At 38.4% G+C, this 22,988-nt stretch overlaps 1 protein-coding gene across 2 annotated transcripts in view; it reads right to left on the reverse strand.

Annotated features, from left to right (window-relative positions):
- LOC102233545 (ankyrin repeat and fibronectin type-III domain-containing protein 1-like) overlaps positions 1-22,988 on the reverse strand; it is a 181,790-nt gene that overhangs the window by 143,565 nt on the left and 15,237 nt on the right. The window contains exons 1-2 of one of the 2 annotated variants that reach the window (XM_023340387.1): positions 17,003-17,571; positions 4,121-4,302 (exon numbers count right to left, since the gene is read on the reverse strand). In XM_023340387.1, coding sequence (XP_023196155.1) covers positions 4,121-4,302; positions 17,003-17,121 — 301 coding nt within the window. In that variant the 5' untranslated portion in view covers positions 17,122-17,571. Of the gene's footprint in view, positions 1-4,120; positions 4,303-17,002; positions 17,572-22,988 lie in introns of those variants that run through there. The other variant, XM_023340388.1, reaches the window with a different exon arrangement.

A 22,988-nucleotide genomic window follows, 5' to 3' on the forward strand; every position in this document is an offset into this window, starting at 1 on the left:
AAGGAGCCACGTGAGACCAGGTTCTTTAATTTGATATTTGCATCGGAGCAACAGCCGAACAAGAGGAAACAGAAGAGAGACAAAGGCAGTTAGGATGTTCATAAAATGGCAGAACCTGGGTCCGAATCCGGCGACGGTTCGGTTGGGATCGTTAGAACGCAGCGGCGGGAAGGATTTATTGGATTAGGGCATTGATGGATGGAGCTCAGGCTCCTCTAATAAAGTGGGTTTATTGATAAAATAATCAAGTCATTGTTCCAACTGGAGGCCAAGATGGACCACACAAAATCAGAGAGATTATTTCTCCTTACGTTTTGTTTTTCACCAAGTATTAAGCACTAAAATTACCAAATTGCTGTGGAATGAATCGAATATTGGCTGTGATAATTTTAGAACATAGAGGGAAAAAAGCCATCAGAAAAGCTCAGTAAGGTTAATGGAGTTCTGCTTCTCCTTGGCATGTCGGAACAAAATTAATCTCTAAATAAGGTCGTGTCAACTTTGATTCAAATTTAAGCCAAGAAAATGAGAAGTTAAACATTCTTTGTCTACATGCTGCACGAAATCCCACCTTATGTTGTGCTTGCATGACTAATTCAATTAAATTAAGCATATTTGGATAAAGCACATTGATTAACATTTTTGTAAATGCGCCAGAATTAGCCAAAGAGTTGTTCCTGTTCAGTGTCAATATAAGATGCATTTGTGTCACTCTGCTGGATTTTGATACTTTATTACAACTAAGTCTTTTTAGATAGTAGAGTCACCCCACAGCATGATTCTGCCACTGCCGCTTTTCAAAATGCGTTAACAATGTTCCATACTTCTCATAAGTCTGAACTGGAAGTGATCTGCGCCATCTTGGTAGGCAATCACATAGCAGAGCCATGCGCTTCGAGACCAACAAAGAGAAAATATGGGGACACTCTTAACCAATGTGCAAGAGAAAGATAGATGATGAACAAAATGGCTGCTGTCAGGATCGACAAAGAGTCAAGATTTGAGACGAAGAAGGAAAATACTGTATGTCAAACAATGTGGACAAACTGCCTCCAATCTCAAACTATGACATACAGTAGTTAATCACCTGGTTAACCACCTAGTGAACAACATGGAGGAGCTTCACAGCCTAGAATCCATGGACCCATATAATCAATGTTTCAACAGCTTTGTAAAGGACGCACAAACTTTTTGTGTGAATATCAAGGTTCTGCTGACTGGCAAACAAGTACGTAGTAACAAACACATAGCTAGCAGATAGCTACATTAGCTAAGCTCATTTTGGTAGCTTGGTAGTAAGTACTACAGTAAATATCACTGATATTTATCTTAGTATCATACAAAGGTTGGTAGAGTACTCAAAAATGGCAATCGAGTAATAGTTGTAATGTACTTGCATTGTTTATAAGTTAGATAGGAACAAGGTGAGAGCTAGTTCTAAGCTTGTGTCTTTTTTATTGTTGTCATAGCAACTCCATAGCAACTGCCTGCCAACATGTCTGTCAGCTACAACGTTCACAGAAGTGTGACGTCAGATGAGAACTATGTATAGGACACCTGTAGTGACTACTTCCTTGTCAGAGGAGGCTAAAGCCATTCCGATATTAGTTACTGACATGATTAATGGTAAGTTGGCGCCGCTAACCGAGCAGCTGGCATTGGCAAATGAGAAAGAGAGTACTAGCCAGTGCTAGCTTTTGAGAGGCTAACAACTAGCATGCCTACGCTGGTCTCTCACAACTCGTACTTTTTTCTTTGCTGTGTTCTACTTGGATAGGCTCTAAAGTCGGAGCGCTCCAGTTAACTAACGTTTAGCTTTACTTTCCATGAGCAAACACCACTTTGAATTTGTTCAGTTTAGAGTTGGAAGCGGTGCATGTAACATTGATGTTAGACGTATTCCTACATGTGCATAATAAACGTGTTTCCGCCACAGCTTATTGTTCATTGTGATTAATCTGACTGAAGGTTTTAGTTGATTGACAGCACTAGAGATGCACCTCTGCTTCCAACACCTGAATCAAAAGCCTGATCAACAACTTTTGCAAAGGTTGTTAATCATTTGTTTGATTCAGATGTGTTGGTACTAAAGCATCATAACCCACTGCATGTAGGTCAATATTAAAAAAAGAACAGCGATGCTACCCATAGCATTCATTACGTCTCTCACTCTTTGGTTAGGAATGTGTCTTCTTGAGAAATAACAATGAAAAAATATATTTTCTCTCCAATAATCTGTTTTATTTATGAATCCCCGCTGTACGCAATCCTTTCACATTACCTGTAAGTGTTTTCTTAACAAGGATGGATTTTTCTTTTCAAATGAAAGCACTCTCTGTCAGGGGGCTTCAGCTTCAAGATTCTCCATGACATGTTTTCCCTCTCAGGTAAGGGAACGCCGTTTGATTTACAAGCAAGAAGGAGAGAGAGACAAGAGATCAGAGAGAGCGAGATAGAGGGTCTACCACATCTGCTGCCTCTGAGACAACTGGATGCTGCGCGCTCTGTCATGTGAAGCAAATATCAGAATCAGAGCAGCAGACGGCAGAAAGGTGAAAGAAATAGGTCATGTTTGGCATATCTGAACACTTTAGTTTGGGCTTTTATGTACTTTACAGTTTTGTAAAAGCAGCTAAAGGATACCACAACACCATGTAGCCTTAAGTTCAAGGTGCTCTTACTTCATAAGTCAGTGCTGTCCAAAAGTTTTGGCAAAGGGGTACTGTTTTCATTAACAACATTTAGGGCTATTTGTAAATTAGAAGCACAATAAAAAGATAGACTTGAGTCTTACTGCTCATGGCATAGAGTCGCTCAAAAGAATTGAATCGCTTGTGAATGACACAAAACTCGCTGCAGGTCTGACTCAGCTTCCTCCGATTATATAAGTATTCCTGCCGTTGTTTCTTTTCCACTGTATCTTCAGCTTTTTTTTAAAAGTGTTTAAAGCCATTTATCCATTGTTTTAAACACATTCCTTAGGTAAGCTAGCTGTAGCGTCGCATTTTCAGCCCAAGTCATGGCAAATAAATGGTTGTCCACATAGTAGTAGTCCATGGACCTGCGGTGGTGCGGGGACCTGCGGTGGTGCGGGGACCTCCGGTGGTGCGGGGACCTCCGGTGGTGCGGGGACCTCCGGTGGTGCGGGGACCTGCGGTGGTGCGGGGACTTCCGGTGGTGCGGGGACCTCCGGTGGTGCGGGGACCTCCGGTGGTGCGGGGACCTGCGGTGGTGCGGGGACCTCCGGTGGTGCGGGGACCACAACTTGAGAAAGACTTAAATAACCAATGCTGATGACACCATTAGAAAAAAAGTCATGAAGGTGTGAACATCACTCCTCACAATCAGAGGAGGAAAAAGCACAACAAAAGAAGCTGACTGGTGCCTCTAAGTGAGTCTTTTTCAAACTGTGGCCCGCGGGCGCCCCCTACTGGTACGTGAAGTACTGCATGTAAACAACCGTTTATTTGCCGTTAGGTGAGCTCAAAGTGCAATGCCACAGTTAGCTTACCCAAGGATTGTGTTTAACATTAATAATGCATATATGGCTTCAGACCGGGTCACTAAAAAGAAAAGCTAAAGATATCGGTGGAAAGTTTTTGAGGATGAGTTGCTGAACTTTTGTTTTTGAACACTATTACGATACATAGCATGTTCACATGCTGCGCCCCACGTTGACTAACTGCATCTTAACACCTAAAATAAAATTATTCATGTTGGGCTATCTACTGGCTGAAATAAAATGTTTGTTTTTGCCAAAGCAACTCAAGTCTATTGTAAATTACAAATAGTCTTAAAATATTATTAGTCCACACAACACTTGTAGTAAATTAATTTTTGATCGCCATATATTTTCTATCATTGGAAAGTTTAGAATCCATACTGTAAATGACTCAAAGTGCCCTGAATTGACTTGTTCGTGAGTTGTTGTGGCCAGTCACATTTACAAAACATCGCCATTCTTCACAATCGGAGGACCAAAGACAATGAGCTAAGAGACTAATATCTTTCCTTCAGGTTGTATATATTAAGATGTGTTATTGCAGGGGTGAGTGTTTGTTAAATCAGGTAAGTGGTCCTCTGTGTGTTTGATTAGGTTTGAGAAACTGCTGCTGTTTACCTGCAGGGGGCAGAGTGCAGGCCTTTGATTGGCTGGTGGCAGGTGGAGGGTGTTTCCTGCGGGGCGGACTCCCACCAATCAAGTCCGAGTGGTGGACCCTGGATACCGTCGGCGACTGGGGGATGCTGGGGAGAGTACGCGACTTTGCCAGTAGGGGTCGCTGCAGCTTCCTTTCCAGAGACCTTCAGAAATAAGACATGGAGAATAGATCTGTTTGGTTTATTGATACTTTCGACAAGAATACAATTATTGTAATGGAGAAAGCTGCAAATTAAAACTGAAATTAATACCATGTTAAATATGCAAATAGGCCTGTAATAATAAACAATGACTCAGTTAGTTGCATGATAAATTAAAACTCGATAATTTCCATTTGCATGATTTATCGTTTTCTCTTTTCTCTCTTTCTACCAAAAACTGCATGATAAAAGTTTTCAATTTGGCACTTTGGTCTCACCTAATATTGGTTACAGAGACTCCATAATTAATTATATTTGTTGTTTTGTTTATTTATTTTGGATATTTAACATGTCTTCCAGCTCCAGCATTAAATATTCATTACAATTTAAAGTTTATTGATCATTGAGAATGTATTCTGCATTATTATTACATTATTATTTATATTACTTGAAAATGGTTTCAAAACTTCAATATAATTATTCATCAAAATAACTTCTGGATATTTTATTGTCAAGAAAAAATTATCATTACATATACAGAAGTATACAGCAATGCATACGGACTCCTATTAATGACAAAAAGCATTTTCAGGGATCAATAAGTTCCAGTTCTGCTTAATCAGACCCAGGTTCTTCCAGATGACTAATTGATTCATCATAGCAGCCGACATCATCACATCAGAAATCAATAGAAGCAATCAAGCGAACATCTTGGCAAAGTGCTAAAACAAAACACACACAGAATGCCATTTATTCATTTATTTAGTTGGATTTTGCACACAAATGTACGGGTTTTAATTTATTTCCATTCACTGTAACTAAAAACCTGAAGCTGGAAAGCAATAAGGAAAATATACTGACAGCACAAAACATTTCAAGAAACAAGTTACATAAGAAGAGAAAGAGAAAGAAAGAAGTGGGAAACAATAATATGAAATTCTACACTGTGGAGGAATGCTGGTGATAAATATTCATACACTAGGTTTTAGAAATTAATCTATATCCTAGAGGAAAGATAAAAATATTCAACATGATTAGCTACTCTGCCAACCGATTCAGTGTTGAAGAATTATTTCAAAGAAAATTTGCTCCAAAATCTGCAGAAGACAATTTTTTCTGCGTAGATTTCACTTGGAGCTGCAGAGATCCTGGATAAAAAAGGTATTTAAACACCAAAGTGACTTTTTTATGAATGTTAAATATCCTGAAAACGGTTTCTGAAATATACATCCTAAATACCATGAGTACCATGAGGAGGCACAGCTGTGAATGTAGCTGTAAGAAGAGACTCTTCAGAACAAAATGCCTGATGGATCTCATGTAAAAAACGGACTGGACCAGAAAAGCTTTTAATGGCTGCAGCCCTGTTTTACATTCACATGGCAATAACTGTCTTCAGGTTTTAATACCGCTTTCTCGCAATACAACCACAGGCTTCCCTTTATTTCAATGGCCTTTTGTGCGATAGTCCAACAAGTCAAATTTCACTCAAAAAAATCTGAACAGTGCGGTGTGCATTTGTATTCTGCTCCTCACACACCCTGTTTGGTGTGTAGGACAGAAGGTTCCCAGACTTCGACTCTGGAAACAGAACTTCTTCTGACTTTCTTCCAGAGATTGCTCTTCCAGTCTCTCTTCTCTGAATGCCAGATTTGTTGACACTTTTACATTAAGAAAACATATCAGTATTCCCTAAAAACAAGCTTACTGCTGTTGTATGCAAACTGGCGTGATGCAAAGTGTTTCCATCACAGTTTTGCAAAATACACAAATTTAAATGTGGCCAAAAATCCACCTCATCCTTAAAGGTGATCTATTACGCTTCCTTAAACAGGTTAGATATAAATCTAACCTGTTACATGTTTATTACATGTTTTTGTCCAAAATCATAAATCTGCCCTAATGAGCTGCTTTCGGGTGTCCTGTCCCTTTAAATCCAAATAAGTGATGCTGGCCACGCCCCCCAACTCACCTTTAACACTCACACTTGAAAATGGCTGCAAACAGAAGAGCAATTATACAACCGTACATCTTTGACAAGCAAAAGTGGAGCCTCCTGCACAACCAACAAGACTGCAGTAAGCGGTACATAAAGCCATGTAAAGCTACCGCTTTGCTGGGGTTGCTAGGTAACGGCGCAATGCGATTCGTCAGGACGTTTTTCAAACAGCTCATTTTCCAGACACGAAAAAATCAATCTACTGGAAAAAAAAAAACTGCTGGATTTTATTTTTAAGTCTTTGTAATAATGAAATACAAAAATGTAACACTGGTTTTTAAGTCCAGTCTTTATTTTTTATAAAAAGATACTTTTTCATAGGTTTCCCATTTATTTATTTATTTAAATTTTTTTGTAAAGGTGGGCAGCGAGAGAAGCGATTCTTTTCCCTCCTCTCTTCCTCTGTGCATGTTCTGCAGTTTATATTGCAGGCTTACGTTTATCTAACTCTGGGGATCAATTAGATAAACCGAGAGCAGATCCTAGATCAGCACATCCACGGGTCTCAGAAGCAATGCACCGACATCAGCGATTAAACTCCAACCTGGTGGGAAACACAGGTGTGCAGGGGTTGGGAATATTTAAACCCACTGAAGGTGAATCCTGCTTTTCACATGTAGGCAGGAAACACTTTGATAACAGCAGAAGCCGACAAGTTTCTCACTCCTTGGCGATCCATACCGACGTGTGCGAGGAAGAAAAAAGTATTTGCCTGAAGCGCACTCTCTCTCTCTCTCTCTCTCTCACACACACACACACACACACACACACACACTCCATGAAGCTGCCTGGAGGTGAAGCGACTAAGAGTCCGCTTGTAAACACTTACAGCCAGCCGCACTCTCTACATTTGCACAAACACAGTTGTCAGCCTCCCACCGGCACAGCATGATGATAACGCACACAGGGTTGAACAGTCGGCCCAGGCCGCTCTGACAATTTGGGTTTCACTCATCCAAAGGACCTGTTGCTAAGCGACACTGACTACAAAAAAGGGGGTGAAAAGAAGAAGAGAGAGCAGAGATGAGGAGTGAAGAGCCTTGTTTTTTGTTTTCCTTCACCTCCCAGCAGCAATCTATGCCATCAGGTTGGAAGAATCAACAGTTTTATGTTCACAGATGTTCTGGACAACAGCCACGTCTCTTGTTTATGTGTCACATAAACTGGAAATATGCAGAGAATAATCGAGATTCACTATGAATGACAGACATGAGCAAAACTAGTCAAAATGTGTGAAAAAAAACACTGCAGGATTTGTAATTTTTTAACAGAAAGGGTTAGAAAAACATGTCCTACAATCTAGCTCGTCAGTTTGGCGTGGAAGAAAACTCTAGAAAATCTTCTGTTCTCGGACTCGCCGGCGCCCCCCGGGGGAAATGTGCCATTCTCCCACATCCACAGGCCCACGCTCCAGATCCAGACAAGCGCAGCGGTTTGTATTAGTGACCCATTTTAAGGCTAAAAGTAGAACACGCAACCCTCAGGCTTCGACGTCCAGCCATTCGTCAACCCGGACACTTTGTGAAAGAATAAAAAAAATAAAAATGGACCATAACTCAGAGATGGACAGAAATGATTTTGAATGCAGAACGCTGCTGAATCCTGAATCGCTTTAGCAGTTTGTATGCAGAACCGCCGTGTCCAGTGTGATTCACAAACACTTTTCGGCTTTTCAGTAAGATTAATATCAGTTCAGGTTAGCTTTATTGACAAATTGTTGTTCTTTTAATTATTTTGAAATGTTTACTTCCTGTTGAACTGAAAAAAACGCAGAGTGCAGAAAGAAGCGCAGAGTAACTAATTCAGTTTTTGAACATTTTGGTGTGTTTTAATGTAGAGAAAGAAAAAAAATTCTATTTTTGTATTTGCTTTTGAGTTTTTAGTTAAATTTGCAGTTTTCAATCCATATTTTACTTTTCCAAGCGTGACACAAATACTGGATCTGTTGCCTTATCACCTGGTAAAGATGTACAAAAACCGTAAAGTTAATTTTTAGTCCAAAACCAGTGAAACTGAGGCGCTTTAAGGATTTTTTCCACTGGGGATTGGCATTTATCACATCTGCTACTGTGAAGAAATTTGATTTATCTTCATCATGGTAAACTTCAGTTATTGATGGTTAATAAAACAAAAACAAAGATGATTATTTCAATTACAGATTCATGTGTAGATGCATTTAAAACAATAATCTGCGACTGGAATTTGATCATTTTATGCTCTAATCAGCGACTGGCTGGTTGGAAACTGAAAAGCCGATCTTTTTCAAAACGCTAAAAGCGGAGCAAGCAGGTCAGACCGACGGCAACACTCCTGGGCTTCAGAGCTGCTACTGAATGAATGAGACTCGGTTGGCTGTTTCCAGCATCTGTGCTTAAAAACAAAACACAAAAGGTGCAAAAGGAAACTGCGGCTTTTTCAAAGACATTTCAGCCAATAAGACTGAACAGGCGCTCATGTCTTTAAATTAATCAGGGGTTTAGTAGATTAGGAAATGTTTGCAGTGTTTTTTTGTAAATGTTAAAGGAGCAAAATTAATAAAAGAAGGATTAATCTAAATTGTGACAAAACTAAAAAGAGTTTTTATCTCTTAAACATCAATTTAGACATAATTATTGTTAAATGATCTTGTAGAAAAAAAAACATAAAGAAGGATACAGTTTGAAAATAGGAAGCATTAATGTACCTCTAAGTCTTTTCAGCTAATTTTTTGTATGAATGGCCACAGAACATTTCCACCAAATAATAAAATAAAATAAATAAATAAAAATCTCATATTTGCAAGTAAAAAGCTGACTTGTTATATTTTCTGGTGTTAAAAAGCTGTTACATTTGATATAAAAATGAGAATTTTCCATGATTAAAGGCATAAATTCACAAATTTAGACTATGATATTTGCTGACATTGTAAAATTTGAAATTTGTCTGAAGTAAAACAAATTTCCTGACATCATAAAGGCAGAAATTTGTGACGTAAAATGTATTTTACGTCCGTTTGAGGTGTGCATGGCGAATCTACACCAAGAAAACTTAATCCGAGACCAGAAAAGATTTTATTTCATGAAATTCCCAACTTTATAATGCCAGAGAATACTTTAATTCTAATATTGTAAATTTATTCCTTTAATCAAGGAAAATTATATTTTTTGGGGTGGAAATTTATGCCTTTTGGACAAAGATAATCCATGTTTTACTTGTGAATGTTTTAATTAAAGTAGAAATAATTTTTGGCTTCAGTGAAGCAGGAAAACAGCTCTGTAACTTCAGACTGGTTTTGATTATTTTGCTTCATTATACAGTATTAGAAATATTTTACTGTTAGGCAAAATATATTGTCAATTAAGATGAATAAAGAACAATCAAAATTTGATAAAAGTGTTAATTGTTGATGGAGGCATGAAATTTATACTTTTTTTATGAAGTATGTAAAAAAAAAGGGCAGAAAATTTCTTGTATTCCTTGTCGAGTTAAATATGTTTTCATCTTTCCACCTGGTTTGTGCCCAGCAGAGTTCAAGGGGAGATAAAAGCAGATTTTCTTTGGTATCTGGATGAGAAAATCTGGGAGCAATACGTTAAGAGCCGATTAATCTTTATCTTTATCCTTCAGTCATTCAGCAGACACCGGAGTCAATAAAGCAAATAAATTGAGCGAAGCTGCATTGATCCGCTTTAATGACGAGCTGAAGCGTGTGGACTCTCTCTGCGGCTTTCAGGCTGGACATTTACTGGTTCATCACAGACGGGCTCTCAATCACTCCGCTCTACCGAAGGCTGTTCATCTCACTCACGAAACCGCAGGAATTACGGCTCCGGCTGCAGGAAACTGCAAAAGTCTGTAATGTTTCTTTCATAGGAAGGAAACCGGCATCCATAAAACATAAACTTAGTTTGACAACAGAATCACTTTAAAACCCCATTTCATGTGAAAGTGAAACTTATTTAATATACTTTTTCAGATAATGAGACTTGGAGTCCCCGAATGATTCGAGTTTCTTGATTGTTAAAATTCCCCGGGGAAATTTATCTGCCTTGAAGTTTGGTTAAATTATGTTTTATTATTTAGCGCATCGTGTTCCGGCTGGGTCGTTATTTATGTTGCGCAACGCTCTCACTTCCACCTATGAGTTGTTGTTAAGTGATAGCAGGATAACGTCCAATTTTTAAATTCGATGATAATGTCCGGGTTGTTGTCGTTTTTCGGGGGACCAATGAGAATTCTTAAATTAACTGGAGCGATGCCTTAACGGCGTGGAAGACTGCTACAGGTGTATTTATCCAGGTGAGCAGATAGACTGAACACGGCGGTTAGTTAATTGATCGTTAGTGTAACTGTAGCTTTATGGACGAATCCGGAAAATAAATTTACCACCATCCAGATCTCAACAAATGGGTGGCGGAGCGCATCGTGGCGGTGCATAGCTGCCATTTGTATTTTTATGTATGACAAAGTTGCCAAATCCCGTCGCCAACATGAACATAAAAGCTATAAACGTTTTGGCAAAGTGAAAGTTCATCTATTAAATTGACTGAAGATGAATACATTAACTAAAAACTGGTTTTTAGACATTTTTTAAGTGTCTTTGAGAGCCTGCTGCTTTGTTATTAAATTTCATACTTTTGTATAATTTTGTCCAGGTTAACTTAAAAATGGAGCTACTATTGTTACAGGGTAATTTTCTAAACTACAGAACTGTTAGGGATGCACAATTATGAGAAATTAGGCCGATGCTGAAATCCGACAGCAACACTGCTGTTATGGTAGAATTTACCAACTTTTACCTAATCAAATTCTTTATTCGATTACTTGATTAATCGTAAGAATAATCGACAAAATACTCGATTACTAAAATAATCGTTTACAAGAGCCTAGATTGCAGTTTTTTGGCCAATCACCAACCTTTAAGAATCCTGACCAACCCATTCCGATTTTGGATGATACCAATTTTTCTTGTCTGAAATGTCGTTAAAAATAGGAAGAAAGTCGCCGAGTCGGGGTGACTGACATGACCTGGTGGACCGGCCTGTCAGCAGGAGAGGGGGTTGATTTCTAGATAAGATCGGCTTCATGTGTAAGTATCGGCACCAATAAATTGGTGCACTCCTAAATAAGACAAAACAATAAGAAATTTGAAGTTTGTCAAAGGTGCAGCTAAAACCTAAAACGTACAAATCCAGTGTTTAAATCAGATGGTTACAGAGATATCTTCAACATTAGAAAATGCCAGGAGGGCACAGTGTGCACGGCATTGACAAAACACTGGAAACAGGTGATTAATGAGGCCATGAGCCCAATTTCTTTTTATTCACTGAGACTCTATTTGAGTGGAAACCCTCCCTGCTACAGCTGATATTCTGTCCTGATTCACACACGTGTGTATTAGCGGTGTAATGAGATCTGGTCACAATATTAAAACTTTTCAGTACAATCTGTCACAAAGCAATATTAGCTGCTGCCAACATGTGACTGTCTGCTGAGGTAAAGGTGCCGTTATGAAGCCCGGATATGAAGGAGAGCGTATCTACGTTCAGGACACTTATTTTGAAGAAAAAAAAGGAAGTAGTTCTTGATTTTCTCTGTTCTACTGACAGAATCTATTCACAAAATGTTCGTCAATGACCCATGGTTGAATTAGCACTGATGAAGGACTCAGACACATTTGTAATTTTTTTAAGCAAGTATGTGTAATTATTCATAGCATCCAGGGGGGCAACTGTGTGCTGGTGCATAGACCTCATTCATGTTTTTATTATTCTGGAAATTTCATGCATGCGCACAACGCTAGAGGGCAAAAAGACGATTCTTTTACAATGCTGCGACAGAACAATCGCTTTACCTCAATTAAACCTGAAGCTGTTACTGATTTAATGTTTTTCTTCACAGCAAAGGGAAAAATAACGCAGAAAAACCATTAAAGAGCAACTCAGAACCACTTTTTTTCTCGCTCTGTCGGCTACGCTACACGCTGACTCGTTGCCATAGCAACTGACAACACCACCACTTTATGTTTCAGGATTCAACACCAAAACAAAAACACACTCAACCATTTCCCACGCAAAGAACAGAACACTCAGGCCGTTACAGTTTTATGTTTTCAGGCTTGATGTTTATTTTCAGATTATTAGTAAGTGATCGCTGTGGTAGATTAGCTACCACTGCTACTAGCTAAGCTAACAGCACTGGATGATTAACTAATTTAAACACCTACTTTACTGATGATCTGTCAGAGTTGGTGTGTGTCGCCTTTTTTTATTTTGCAGCTGAACCGAAACACAGAATTCCACAGTACATCTACATGTTAAGGTTTTCATAGTCAAGCTAGCATAGCTGACCTACTTCCCTCTCCCTCGCTATTGTTTTTCTCAAAAGAGTAAAGTAGAAGAAAAGAACGTAAAAAGATAAGATGAATAAATTTTTTATTCATTCACATTGGGAAAACATCTGTTTTTATAGAACTCCTCCGTGGTTCTACAAAAAAAATTGTTTCTTCTTTTACTTATCTGCTGTATTTGGCGCCACCTTCTGACTGGGCGTATTATTGTCACTGTCCACAAGACACAAATATCTGGGTTACACTCAGTCATCCACAAACCATCCTTGTACGTTAGCTATGTAATATTTTTGTGTAAATCCTGTGAAACTCTGTTGTTTTTACTTAACATTATCAAACCATGAAAATCTAACGACTGTGATCAACAACTGTTGGAATAATGAAGGCCTGTTGACCGTTAATAGCATGTCTCCACCTGGTTTCATCCGTCTAAAAACAAGAGACAGTGTTAATGTGTTAGTGCGGCTTTGAGGGAGCCGGCGTAAGAAAGGGCAACAAAGACAGGAAATGATAAGTGATGGTTCAATAGAAATGGAAAGTTTCTGAGAGAGAACACATGAAAAGATGGAGAGGCGTAGGAAGGGGTGACTTGAGAGAAAGAGACGCTGAGTGGGAGACAAACTGTGGGGACGTGAGGGATTCATAAAGGCAGGACATCTTGTGTTGTTTTCCACCCACACTAACACTTTGTCTGTAAGTAAAGAATATAATGTTTGGAAAATATAAAGCAGTGGCATCAATTTTGTCCCCCAAAACATTCTGAGTTGGACACCAGAATCATAAAGACGAGATAATGACATTTGTATTAAAGCTTTGAGATTTGAAGAACAAACTCTCTGATCTACTAGAAAGATCAGAAAGATTCATCACCATATGGGCATTTGTTGATGTTGTTAATCTGTTAGCTTACGCCCTTCCATGAGAAAGACAAACATAATCTAAGTTTATATAACAAGTAGATTGCAAATATTTTTCTCATTCCATGCAAACCAACCTGATCAAATGTAAAATATGACCAACACGTTTGTATAGTCATTAACTAAATCGCTGCTAACCGCACTAAGTCTGCCAAAGGTTTTAAAAAAAGCTTTTAAAAAAATTAAAAATCCCTTCAGCAGAGCCAGTCTGACAGCATAAAGCAGACCAAAAGCAGCTAGCTAAAACGCTAGCAGCATTAACCTTAAAGAACTAATCAGAAGCTGTTCCACTAACGTTAAAGAACTACATCAGCATGGTGTTTAGCCAAAGCTAATGCTAAAGTGCTAAATTCAACCATATTCACACCGACCATGTGTCCAAGGAGAATTAGCGCTTATCCAGAAAAATTAACATTGAGGAAAGCTAATTGTGCTAAACATTTTCAAAATTAGCAAAACAAAATATTAGCTCAACTATTAGCGCATTTGCATGGAATGTGACGCTATACAATCCTTTTGGCAGCATCTTCACCAGTTTATCTGGGTTCATGGAGTTTACTTTACAGATATAAGATGTTAAATGTGTGAAGTTAGAAATGTGTTCAATGTGTTTTTGAAAACATTTAAACGTTTAATTTATTGACCAAGAGTTTTGTGTTGTACATACAACATGATCCACTAAGTTTTACATTCATTTTGGGATTTTTTTTTTGTTTATTTGTTCTTTCTAACTTTGTAAGCATGTAATGTGAACAAAATTCATATTTTATGGTATATTTTTTATGCTGATTATAAGACATACATATTAATAAAATAAATCTTTTTAAAAATTAGCGCATTTGCAGATTAGGACCCCTAGCTAACAGCAACACATTGTACTCTGATTGATAATCAATAAATATTAATTTCTCGTGCCTGCATATCTTCTCTAAATCATATTTTAAAGGTTTTTGCAGAGCATTATTATACAACAGTGAATTATTTACATTATACATAAAATAACTGTTGTTCCATGACTTTATTGGAGGATGATTGACTCCACCGCAGTAATTTGTCTCTTTGTTGTATCATAAAACAACATTTATTCTGTTCAAACAACTAAATTCTACATATGACCATACCGCAAGTCCAAGAAGAATTAACAGAGAATGTAAAATATGCACCACCAGATTTCCCTCTTTAATAATTCATGGAGCTAATTAAAGAGCTGTTATACAAAATTAAAAGTGTCGGAAAACGGGGTGAAACTGTGATGAAGTGGAAACTCGAACTGCCGTGATGAGATCATTTTTATGCTGCATACGAGAACGCTGACAAAATATAATTGAATGGTTTTAAATCAACTGTGTCTGCTGGGATGGTTCAGTGTTTAAAGGTGATACTTACAAGTAAAGCGCAAACGTTACTGGCTCCCCGAGCAAATTTGTGTGAAAAAATATTCAAATAAATTCAGCTGTAGGTGAATTTCACACAGAAAATGTCAGAAGAATTTCATATTTAATTTGATTACATTTATTCAAGTGGTAATTATTACCACTCAAAATGATGGCGCCCATAAAAATCCCTTTAATAAATGTAACCAAGACATTTTAATACTTTATAATTTGGGATAAATAAAGTGTTTTTGAATTTATTCAATCGATCTTTGCAAAATGTACAGTGAGAAGAACGGAAAGAGAGATTAAAGTAATGAAGCAAAAAAAATGGCGCCTTGGGCTCATTGTGTATCCATAGCAACCATCACAAACGTAAACATCCATTTTAACTGCAACTCTGCACCTCGTGTATACTTTCAGGTAAAGTAGAGGATGTGCGATGCTGTGGGCCTGTTTCTCCACCAGGAGCCCTGGGAAACTCAGTAGTTTCACAAAGTCTTTAAAAAAACGAAAAAACCCTGAAAATTTCAACTAAACATCTGGTGACAATCTGAAAAATGGGTCATCAATTGGTCCAGAAACATGACGAAATCGATCCATAGATGGTTCAACGGCAGCCTGCGTCAGACCCAAACCCTCTAGTGAACCTGCAAGGTGGACTGGATGAAGAAGGGCTGCAAATAACAAGCACTTTACTTATCAATTAATCCGTCTGTTCTGACGATTAATCGATTAATTGTATAAACAACTGGCAAATTTTGCAGATTCTTTTATTGAAGTCTTTGTCTGCATTATTATAAATTGACACAAAGATGCAAAGAAAATATGTAAATTATTTTTTAAATAAAAAACTAAACATCTTATTGCCTAAAATGGAACAACAGCGTTCCTGTCGTCACCACTTGATCATCTGTAGCAGCTGCAGCTAAAACATCGACATGTGAAAAACTCAGTTTTTCCTGCTTGACTTAACGCCACTGCAGGGCTGATCTGGTGATTATTTTTGGATCAACTGATTAATGACAAAGCAAAATGTGCTTACAGGAGAATTTTGTTTACATAATTTTAACATGTGAAGCTAAAACTATATTTAAAAAGGGATTTCTTTCATCTTCGATGCAAAATGCATATATCTTTGTGCAGATTTGGCTTAATTACTCCTCTGAGCATATTGTTCCTTCAGCAATGAGTCCATTTGAGTCTGTATGCCGCAGTTAACGATTAATCAATTAATAAAATAAGTAACAAATCTAATGATGGATCTGATTAATCATTTCAGCCCTATAATAAATTAACACAAATTTCAGATTATGCTCTGAGTATATTGTTCTCTCAGCAATTAGTCAAATTTTTTGATTCTGTGTACTCCAGTTCACGATTAACTGATTAATAAAGATGAAGATTAATCATTTGTCAGCCCTAATAGATTAACTCAAATCTCAGAGTATGCTACTGAAATTATTTTTGTACTCTCAGTTCGCCAATCTGTTTGTATCTAGTGGTATGTTCTAAAATAAATCCAATAAAGAAGATTTCATTCTTAATTTTTGATTTTTTTGATCTAAAAGACGAAGGAGGATTTATAATTTCCCCATTTCTCTGCAGTCAGTTTGCTGTAAATCCACTTCCCTGCCGCTGAATGATAAACATCCTGAGTGCTAGTAGGAAGCCGACAGTGTGAACGTGTGAAGCAGATGTGAGCCGAGACGAGCTGCTGGCTGCTTCCCCCTCTCCCTCCACGCTCCGTCGTTCCACATAACCAGCATGTTGACTCCACGCTTTTCTCTTTCTATCTATAGAAAGACGCTCCGTGTTGAAACTGAGTCAGTGGGAAGAACCTATAGTGGGCTCCAGCAGCATGCCTGACAGCACACATCCACTGCAACCTCCACACTTATGTAACAACGCACACAAACAGGGAGCCACTCCGAAGCAAACACCTGTGATCCTGACAGGTGTGTGTTCAGCTCTGCAGGTGCTCTTGGTGTTAAACGCAGAGAAGTGACGGCTTTCTATAGGGTGCCATTTAGGCTGGCATGCCTTTGCACACACACACACACCCACACACACACACGTGGGTTACCTGGCCTCTGCCACCGTGCAGCAGTAGCTGCCACTGCGCCGCGAGCTTCTCCCCACCCGCAGCTCTTCTCGAGACTTGCGGCGGTTAAAGTAGTCGGTGAGTTTACCGAAACTTGCCATTTCTCTTTTTTTCCTTTCCTCCTTTCCTTCCTTCCTTCTTCCTCCGCCTCTCAGGCTCCTTTATTCCCCCCCCACTCTTGCCCCACTCTTGAATAAACCTGGAAAAGTCCAGATTCTCGCAAGATCCCTGCGAGAGTTCCTCCAGACTTGGACGTGTCTGTTCCGGTCAGATGCTTGGCGTGGTTCAGCGGCGGGTCCTGGGCATCACCTCCATCTTTTCCCGAAGCCTCTCAGAAATTCTGCGTCTGGTTTTTGCTTTTGTTTTTCTTTTTGCTCCCTCGACGGCTTGCCACTTCGCGCGGAGCGTGTACACTGACTGACTCTCTGGAAATAGTAACGTTTGTAACTGCCTACCCATCGACACAGCAGGAGCGCTGCCCCCTCCTCCCCTCCGCTGGAGAGCAGACAAGGAGGAGAGAGAGAAAGAAAATGAAAAGGGAGGGCGGCTGAGCAGCGATCTCCTCTCAGGCTCATGGGAGAAAATGATGCTTGTACTGAAGCCCCCGTCTCTCTCTCTCTCCTTTTTTTATTGCATGCTATCTTTCATGCAGGAGTTTTTTCTAAAAACACGTCTCCCAATCAAAGCTGAAGAGCAGAGAACATCCTCCATCTCTCTGCTCTCAACCTGGGGACACCTGCGCCACAATCCCAGCTTCACCCGTTAGTCCCACTGACTGCAACTCTATTTAACTGGGAGGAAAACAGAAGCAGAGGAAACAGAGAAAGAAGAATGGAAACATCCAGTTATCAACTTTCTCATTATTTACAGTTTCAGGGCAGCAAAATCATTTTAATTTTTGTTTTTTGTTGTTTGAACTGAATTGAAAAATAATCTGGTTATTTTTGCAGTTCTGGGCAACAGGAAGAAATCTCAAAAGGGCTGCACTGATTGGTGGCGATTCTCTTCATTTTCTGCCGATACTTACATATAAAGACAGTTACAAAGTCGGCCTTCTATCACCTGAAGAACATTTCCAGGATTAAAGGACTAATGTCCCAAAAACATCTAGAGAAACTCCTCCATTTGTTTATCTTTGCATTTATTACTGCAGCAGCGTCTTCACAAGGCAGCTTAAAAAAAAAAATCATCAGATCCAGAACGCTGCTGCCTGTGTTCTGACTAAAACCAGGAAGACAGAGAACATCGCCCAGTTCTACAGTCCACTGAGAGAACAGACTTTAAAATACTGATGTTAGTTTATAAATCACTGAACGGCTTAAAGATCTGCTGCTGCTGCTGCTGGATCAACCTTCCAGGCCCCTCAGCTCTTCTGGTTCTGGTTCTGCTTTGCATCAGAACCAGAACTAAGCAGCAGTCCACTTCTATCCACCACAAATCTGGAACAAACTTTCAGAAAACTGCCGAAACACTGAGTTCCTTTAAATCAAGGCTAAAACCCCACTTGGTTAGAGTTGGTTTTGAAACATAATCAATGAAACAATAATCAATGAAACAATAATCAATGATCTGATGTGTAACCATGGTAAAATGTAACGATTCAGCTGTTGACTGTGTTTCTGTGACTTTGTGTTTTTGTGATGTAAAGAACTTTGAACTGTGTTGCTGCTGAAAGATGCTAAACAAATAAAATGTGACTATTTGACTGATTGATTGATTGATTGATTGATTGACTGATTGATTGATTGATTGATTGATTGATTGATTGATTGAAGTCTTATGCTAAAATCAGGCTCCTAGAGAATCAAATAACTCAAGACATCACAATATTTTTTGAATATCTTTGATTTCAGTTCCTGAAACATGTGCTTCCAAACATTTTGACAAAGATTTTACTTGAATAAAATCTTTCAACCACTGATAAATATGTTTTAGTGCATTTCTTTGCATAGACTCTGTTTTGATTGGTTTAGGCTATAAAAAGTCTCATTTGCTTTGCAACCTTTAACAATCTGAATCGATAGGTTAGGCTTTTTATAAGATTGATAATCGACGATCGGCCAGAAAACTGCAATCGGTCCAACCCTAATCTCAAAGACACAATTTTTTTAAAAATATCTTTGATTTGAAAAATGTTCCTTGTAAAGTCTTTCGACCGCTCATAAATATGTTTTAGTGCATTTCTCTGCGTTTTCATTGGTTCAGGCCATAAAAAGTCTCGTCTGCTTTGCAACCTCTAAAAATACGGTCACATTTTCAAACTTCCTGCTTCCGTCCTCAGACTTGCTGCACGCTCTTTGACTTTCTGCGGCTCTCCTGAAGCCGTTCCTTTTGACTACCGAGCCCGAGGCCCGGTCCAGACCCGCTACAGACATGCGTCCCGGCTGATTCGGTCACAAGTTGACAGCTTCACGTAGGAGTGTGTCGCACCCGGCAGTGAAATCTGTCATGAATAGTTAAAGCTCTGATTGCAGATAAACAGGGAGCCACGTCAAACAGTCAGCTGGTGGCGGAGCAGCAAACAGGATGACAGCAGCTCTTCTCATGTCCCCTCAACATCACCAACGTATGCAGCCACTCACCCAAACCACGTCAGTTTTAACTCGATCCTGATTCACCTGGGTCACATTTACAACAACTGTAAATAAATTCACAAGACGGTTTCGCAGACAGACTTCAGATTCTTACCTTATTGGATTTTCTGTCATCCAATTTAACTGAGACGAGTCCGAAACAATCAGTCAGACTGAGATCTGATTAGATAAAAAACAGAAATAATTCAGTGCGTCAGGGCATTTATCGCATCGTTTATCATTTATCACAATAAGAATTTTTATTCATCGTTGTCCCAATAAATTTTTTATCAGTGATAAATAAAAAATCAGTTTAAATCTAATATGAATGTTCTTAAAGGGCCAGAATATACTGATTAAACTGTTAAAATATTAATAAATTGCGATTTATTTCAGCATTCAATAAGTGTTTCTTAAAAATAAATACCTGATCAGTCTCTCCAGGATTTTGTGATTGGTATGCGATCAAAATATATGATGTTAAATGTGACTTTTTATTGATCATGGACTATTACTTGACATCCAGTAAGGCTGAGGCAGCAGTCACTTAAACCCAGTTTTTGGTCAATTTTGAGAGAAATTTGCAGCAAAATCAGAAAAAAATTGGAGATCTGTTGATTTTGTGTGAATTTGTGAAAAACTGAAGGGACTTAGTCTTTAGAGTCTAAAGGGCCACATAAAAAGGTTCAATGGGTTTTATCAGTACATTCTGACACACCGGCCCCATTTGTTGATATGGCCCAAAATGAAAATGAGTTTGAGACTCCTGATCTACAACACAATCAGTCAATCATTTTAATCAGTCCTGGTGTTTTGACAGTAAAGCTGCAGAAACTTTACCAGACACTTTTTTCCCTGTTTCCTCCTGTGTACTTGGAGTAAATAGAGCCTCGGTGAATCCCCCAAGAGGAGGAAATTAGCAGCTTAATCGCTGTGGATTATGTGGGCTACCACCAGAGAGAACAGGAAGCTTCAGTGGGGAAACCGCAACACTTTCTTTTCATCCTCAGTCACTCTTACCTTCTCATTTCTGAAGGTAACTTTTTAATTATATACCCTTAAAATCCTTCAATCAGTCTGACTTTATAGAAGGTCATAATTAAATGTTTTTATCTTTTTAAGATCAGGAGTTGGGGTCTTAAATTTTCTGGATTGCAGTATTTTTACAGACATGATCCATGTTGTTTTAGAGTCAGGAAGGAAAAACTCGCTGCAGTTCCCTTTAGGTTCTGCATTTCCCTGAAGATGAATACATTTTAATCCTGCTTACCTCAGTTGTTGTGTTTATTCTGGAAATGGCGGAAGTTTTGCTTGAGCATTGCTTTACATTGTAAAAGCTGAGTTTATGGTATTTTCACAGCATGCATTTTCATGGTCAAGGTTTAAAAAAAAAGTTGCTGAGCTGGGTGGAAGTTGTGATGCTGCTGCAAGTGCAGATTCACCGTCACGGATCACTGGCTCACTAAAGCCCACTGAGACATAATTTATGTTTTTAGCTTCATCCTGTCCCGTTTCTTACTCTGACAAGTTGAAATAACGCACAAATTTTAATGCAAATGATAATATCAGTATTTTTATCGCAACTGGGATTCAACTCTGAAAGAAAAAGTAAAAAACAAAACAATAAAAAAGTAGAAATACTTTAAGCACCTTTTCTTATCCATTTATTAATCAAAAAAATAATCAGCAGATTAGACTGAAGTATATTTTTAGCTGCATCTTTTGCTAGAAATGAACAAGAGTACACCACAACAGTGGTGTCCAAAGTGTGGTCCGCGGGCCATTTGTGGCCTTTGGACTGTTTTTTTGTGGCCGCCAGCTGCAGTTCAAAAATGATGCAAATTTGTTTCAGTTGAAAATGTTAAGTACAAAACAAGATTTTATAATAATTACAACTACATATTTCCAGAGACTTTTTCTGAAAAATCGACTCTGCTGCACCCAAATCAGCTTTTGTTTTATTCATTAAACTTGGATAAATATAGCAAAGATTTTGACAATCAAGTCCAAAATAATTTGAAAAAGTATTGTGTAGAAAAGACTCAAGTTGTTAAATGAAAAATACGTACAATGTGACAATTGTTTTATCCGATTAATCGATTAATCGGTTACTAGTTGCAACATTAGTTCAGATCAGAAGGAACAGAAACAGAAATTAAAGAAAACAAGTTGGAAAAAAAAAGACTTTAACATGACTTAACATCACTTTTATTCACATATTACAGAGCTCTGCCCTAGATGCTGAGAAAGTACAAATCTTGCAGTCATGCTAATAGCCACTTATGTGAAAACGTCCAAAGCACAAGCAGCAGTGGAAGTACTTTTAGATGTGTGTCTGGAGCTGAAGTGTGTTTGAATGCATTTGCCTAATAGGTGTAACTGCTACTTTTACTGCCACAGCAGGTGTTAGTGGAATTAGTGCTTGAATCAAGCTGCTGTGTTGCATTAATTTTTTTTTTTTTTATGTCTGAATTACAGAGCAGTCTCTGGTTTTGCTGCTTATTCACAATCTGTGGGCAGCTCACTGACTGTTATGATCAAAGAGGCGTCGACAGAGATAAGACGGGAAGAAACGAAGCTGAGAGTTCGGGGATAAAACAGACTGGAGGACGGCGAAAAACACGATATTTTCTTAAAGTAGAAAGGAGCTGAATGTCACAGCTGGAACACGCCGACACGTCTGCACACAGACGGGCGTTATCCCGGGGCTGCTATGCTGGGCCTTTAACTCATGACTCATAAAGAGCGTGGCGGTGTTGATCCCCGGCATGCTGGGAGACGGAGCGATTACGTCTCACCATTCCACAAGGATATCAAAGATTCCTGTGCTGTGATAAAAAAAATGGCACCATTCATTGCACTGTGAATACTGTTGTAAGGCCTGCTACAATAAACAATAATGATTTATCATTTTTCTCTTTTTACCAAAAACTGGATGATAAAAGTCTTCAGTTTGGTGTTTTGGTCTTAACATGTCCTTTTTTAAAAAAAACCAATTTGTTTACAAAGGCTTCATAATTATTTTTATTTGTTTTTTCTGTTGTTTATTTTGTATATTTAAAATGTCTTCCAGTTCCAGTGTTAGATGCTCAGTAAAATTTAAAGTTTTTATTATGCCTTTCCCATTATATTGCTTAAAAATTGTCTCAAAACAACAATATTATCGTTTATCGCAATAACGTCTGGGACAATTTATCGTCCAGTATAACTTATCATGACAGGTCTAACCGTTGTTTTTGTGCATCAGTCTACTGATTTCTGCAGGGAACGCTGCGGAGTAATTACATAATTTTGCTATTTTTTAAACTCACTTCTTCACTTTTTAAATTGTAAAATAATGCATAGAGGTACAGGTGGACAATATGGCTTTAAAGTTTTATTAGGATATTTTGTGG

This window comes from Xiphophorus maculatus, chromosome 10 (assembly GCF_002775205.1).
Source record: "Xiphophorus maculatus strain JP 163 A chromosome 10, X_maculatus-5.0-male, whole genome shotgun sequence".
In the NCBI taxonomy this organism is placed as follows: Eukaryota; Metazoa; Chordata; class Actinopteri; order Cyprinodontiformes; family Poeciliidae; genus Xiphophorus; species Xiphophorus maculatus.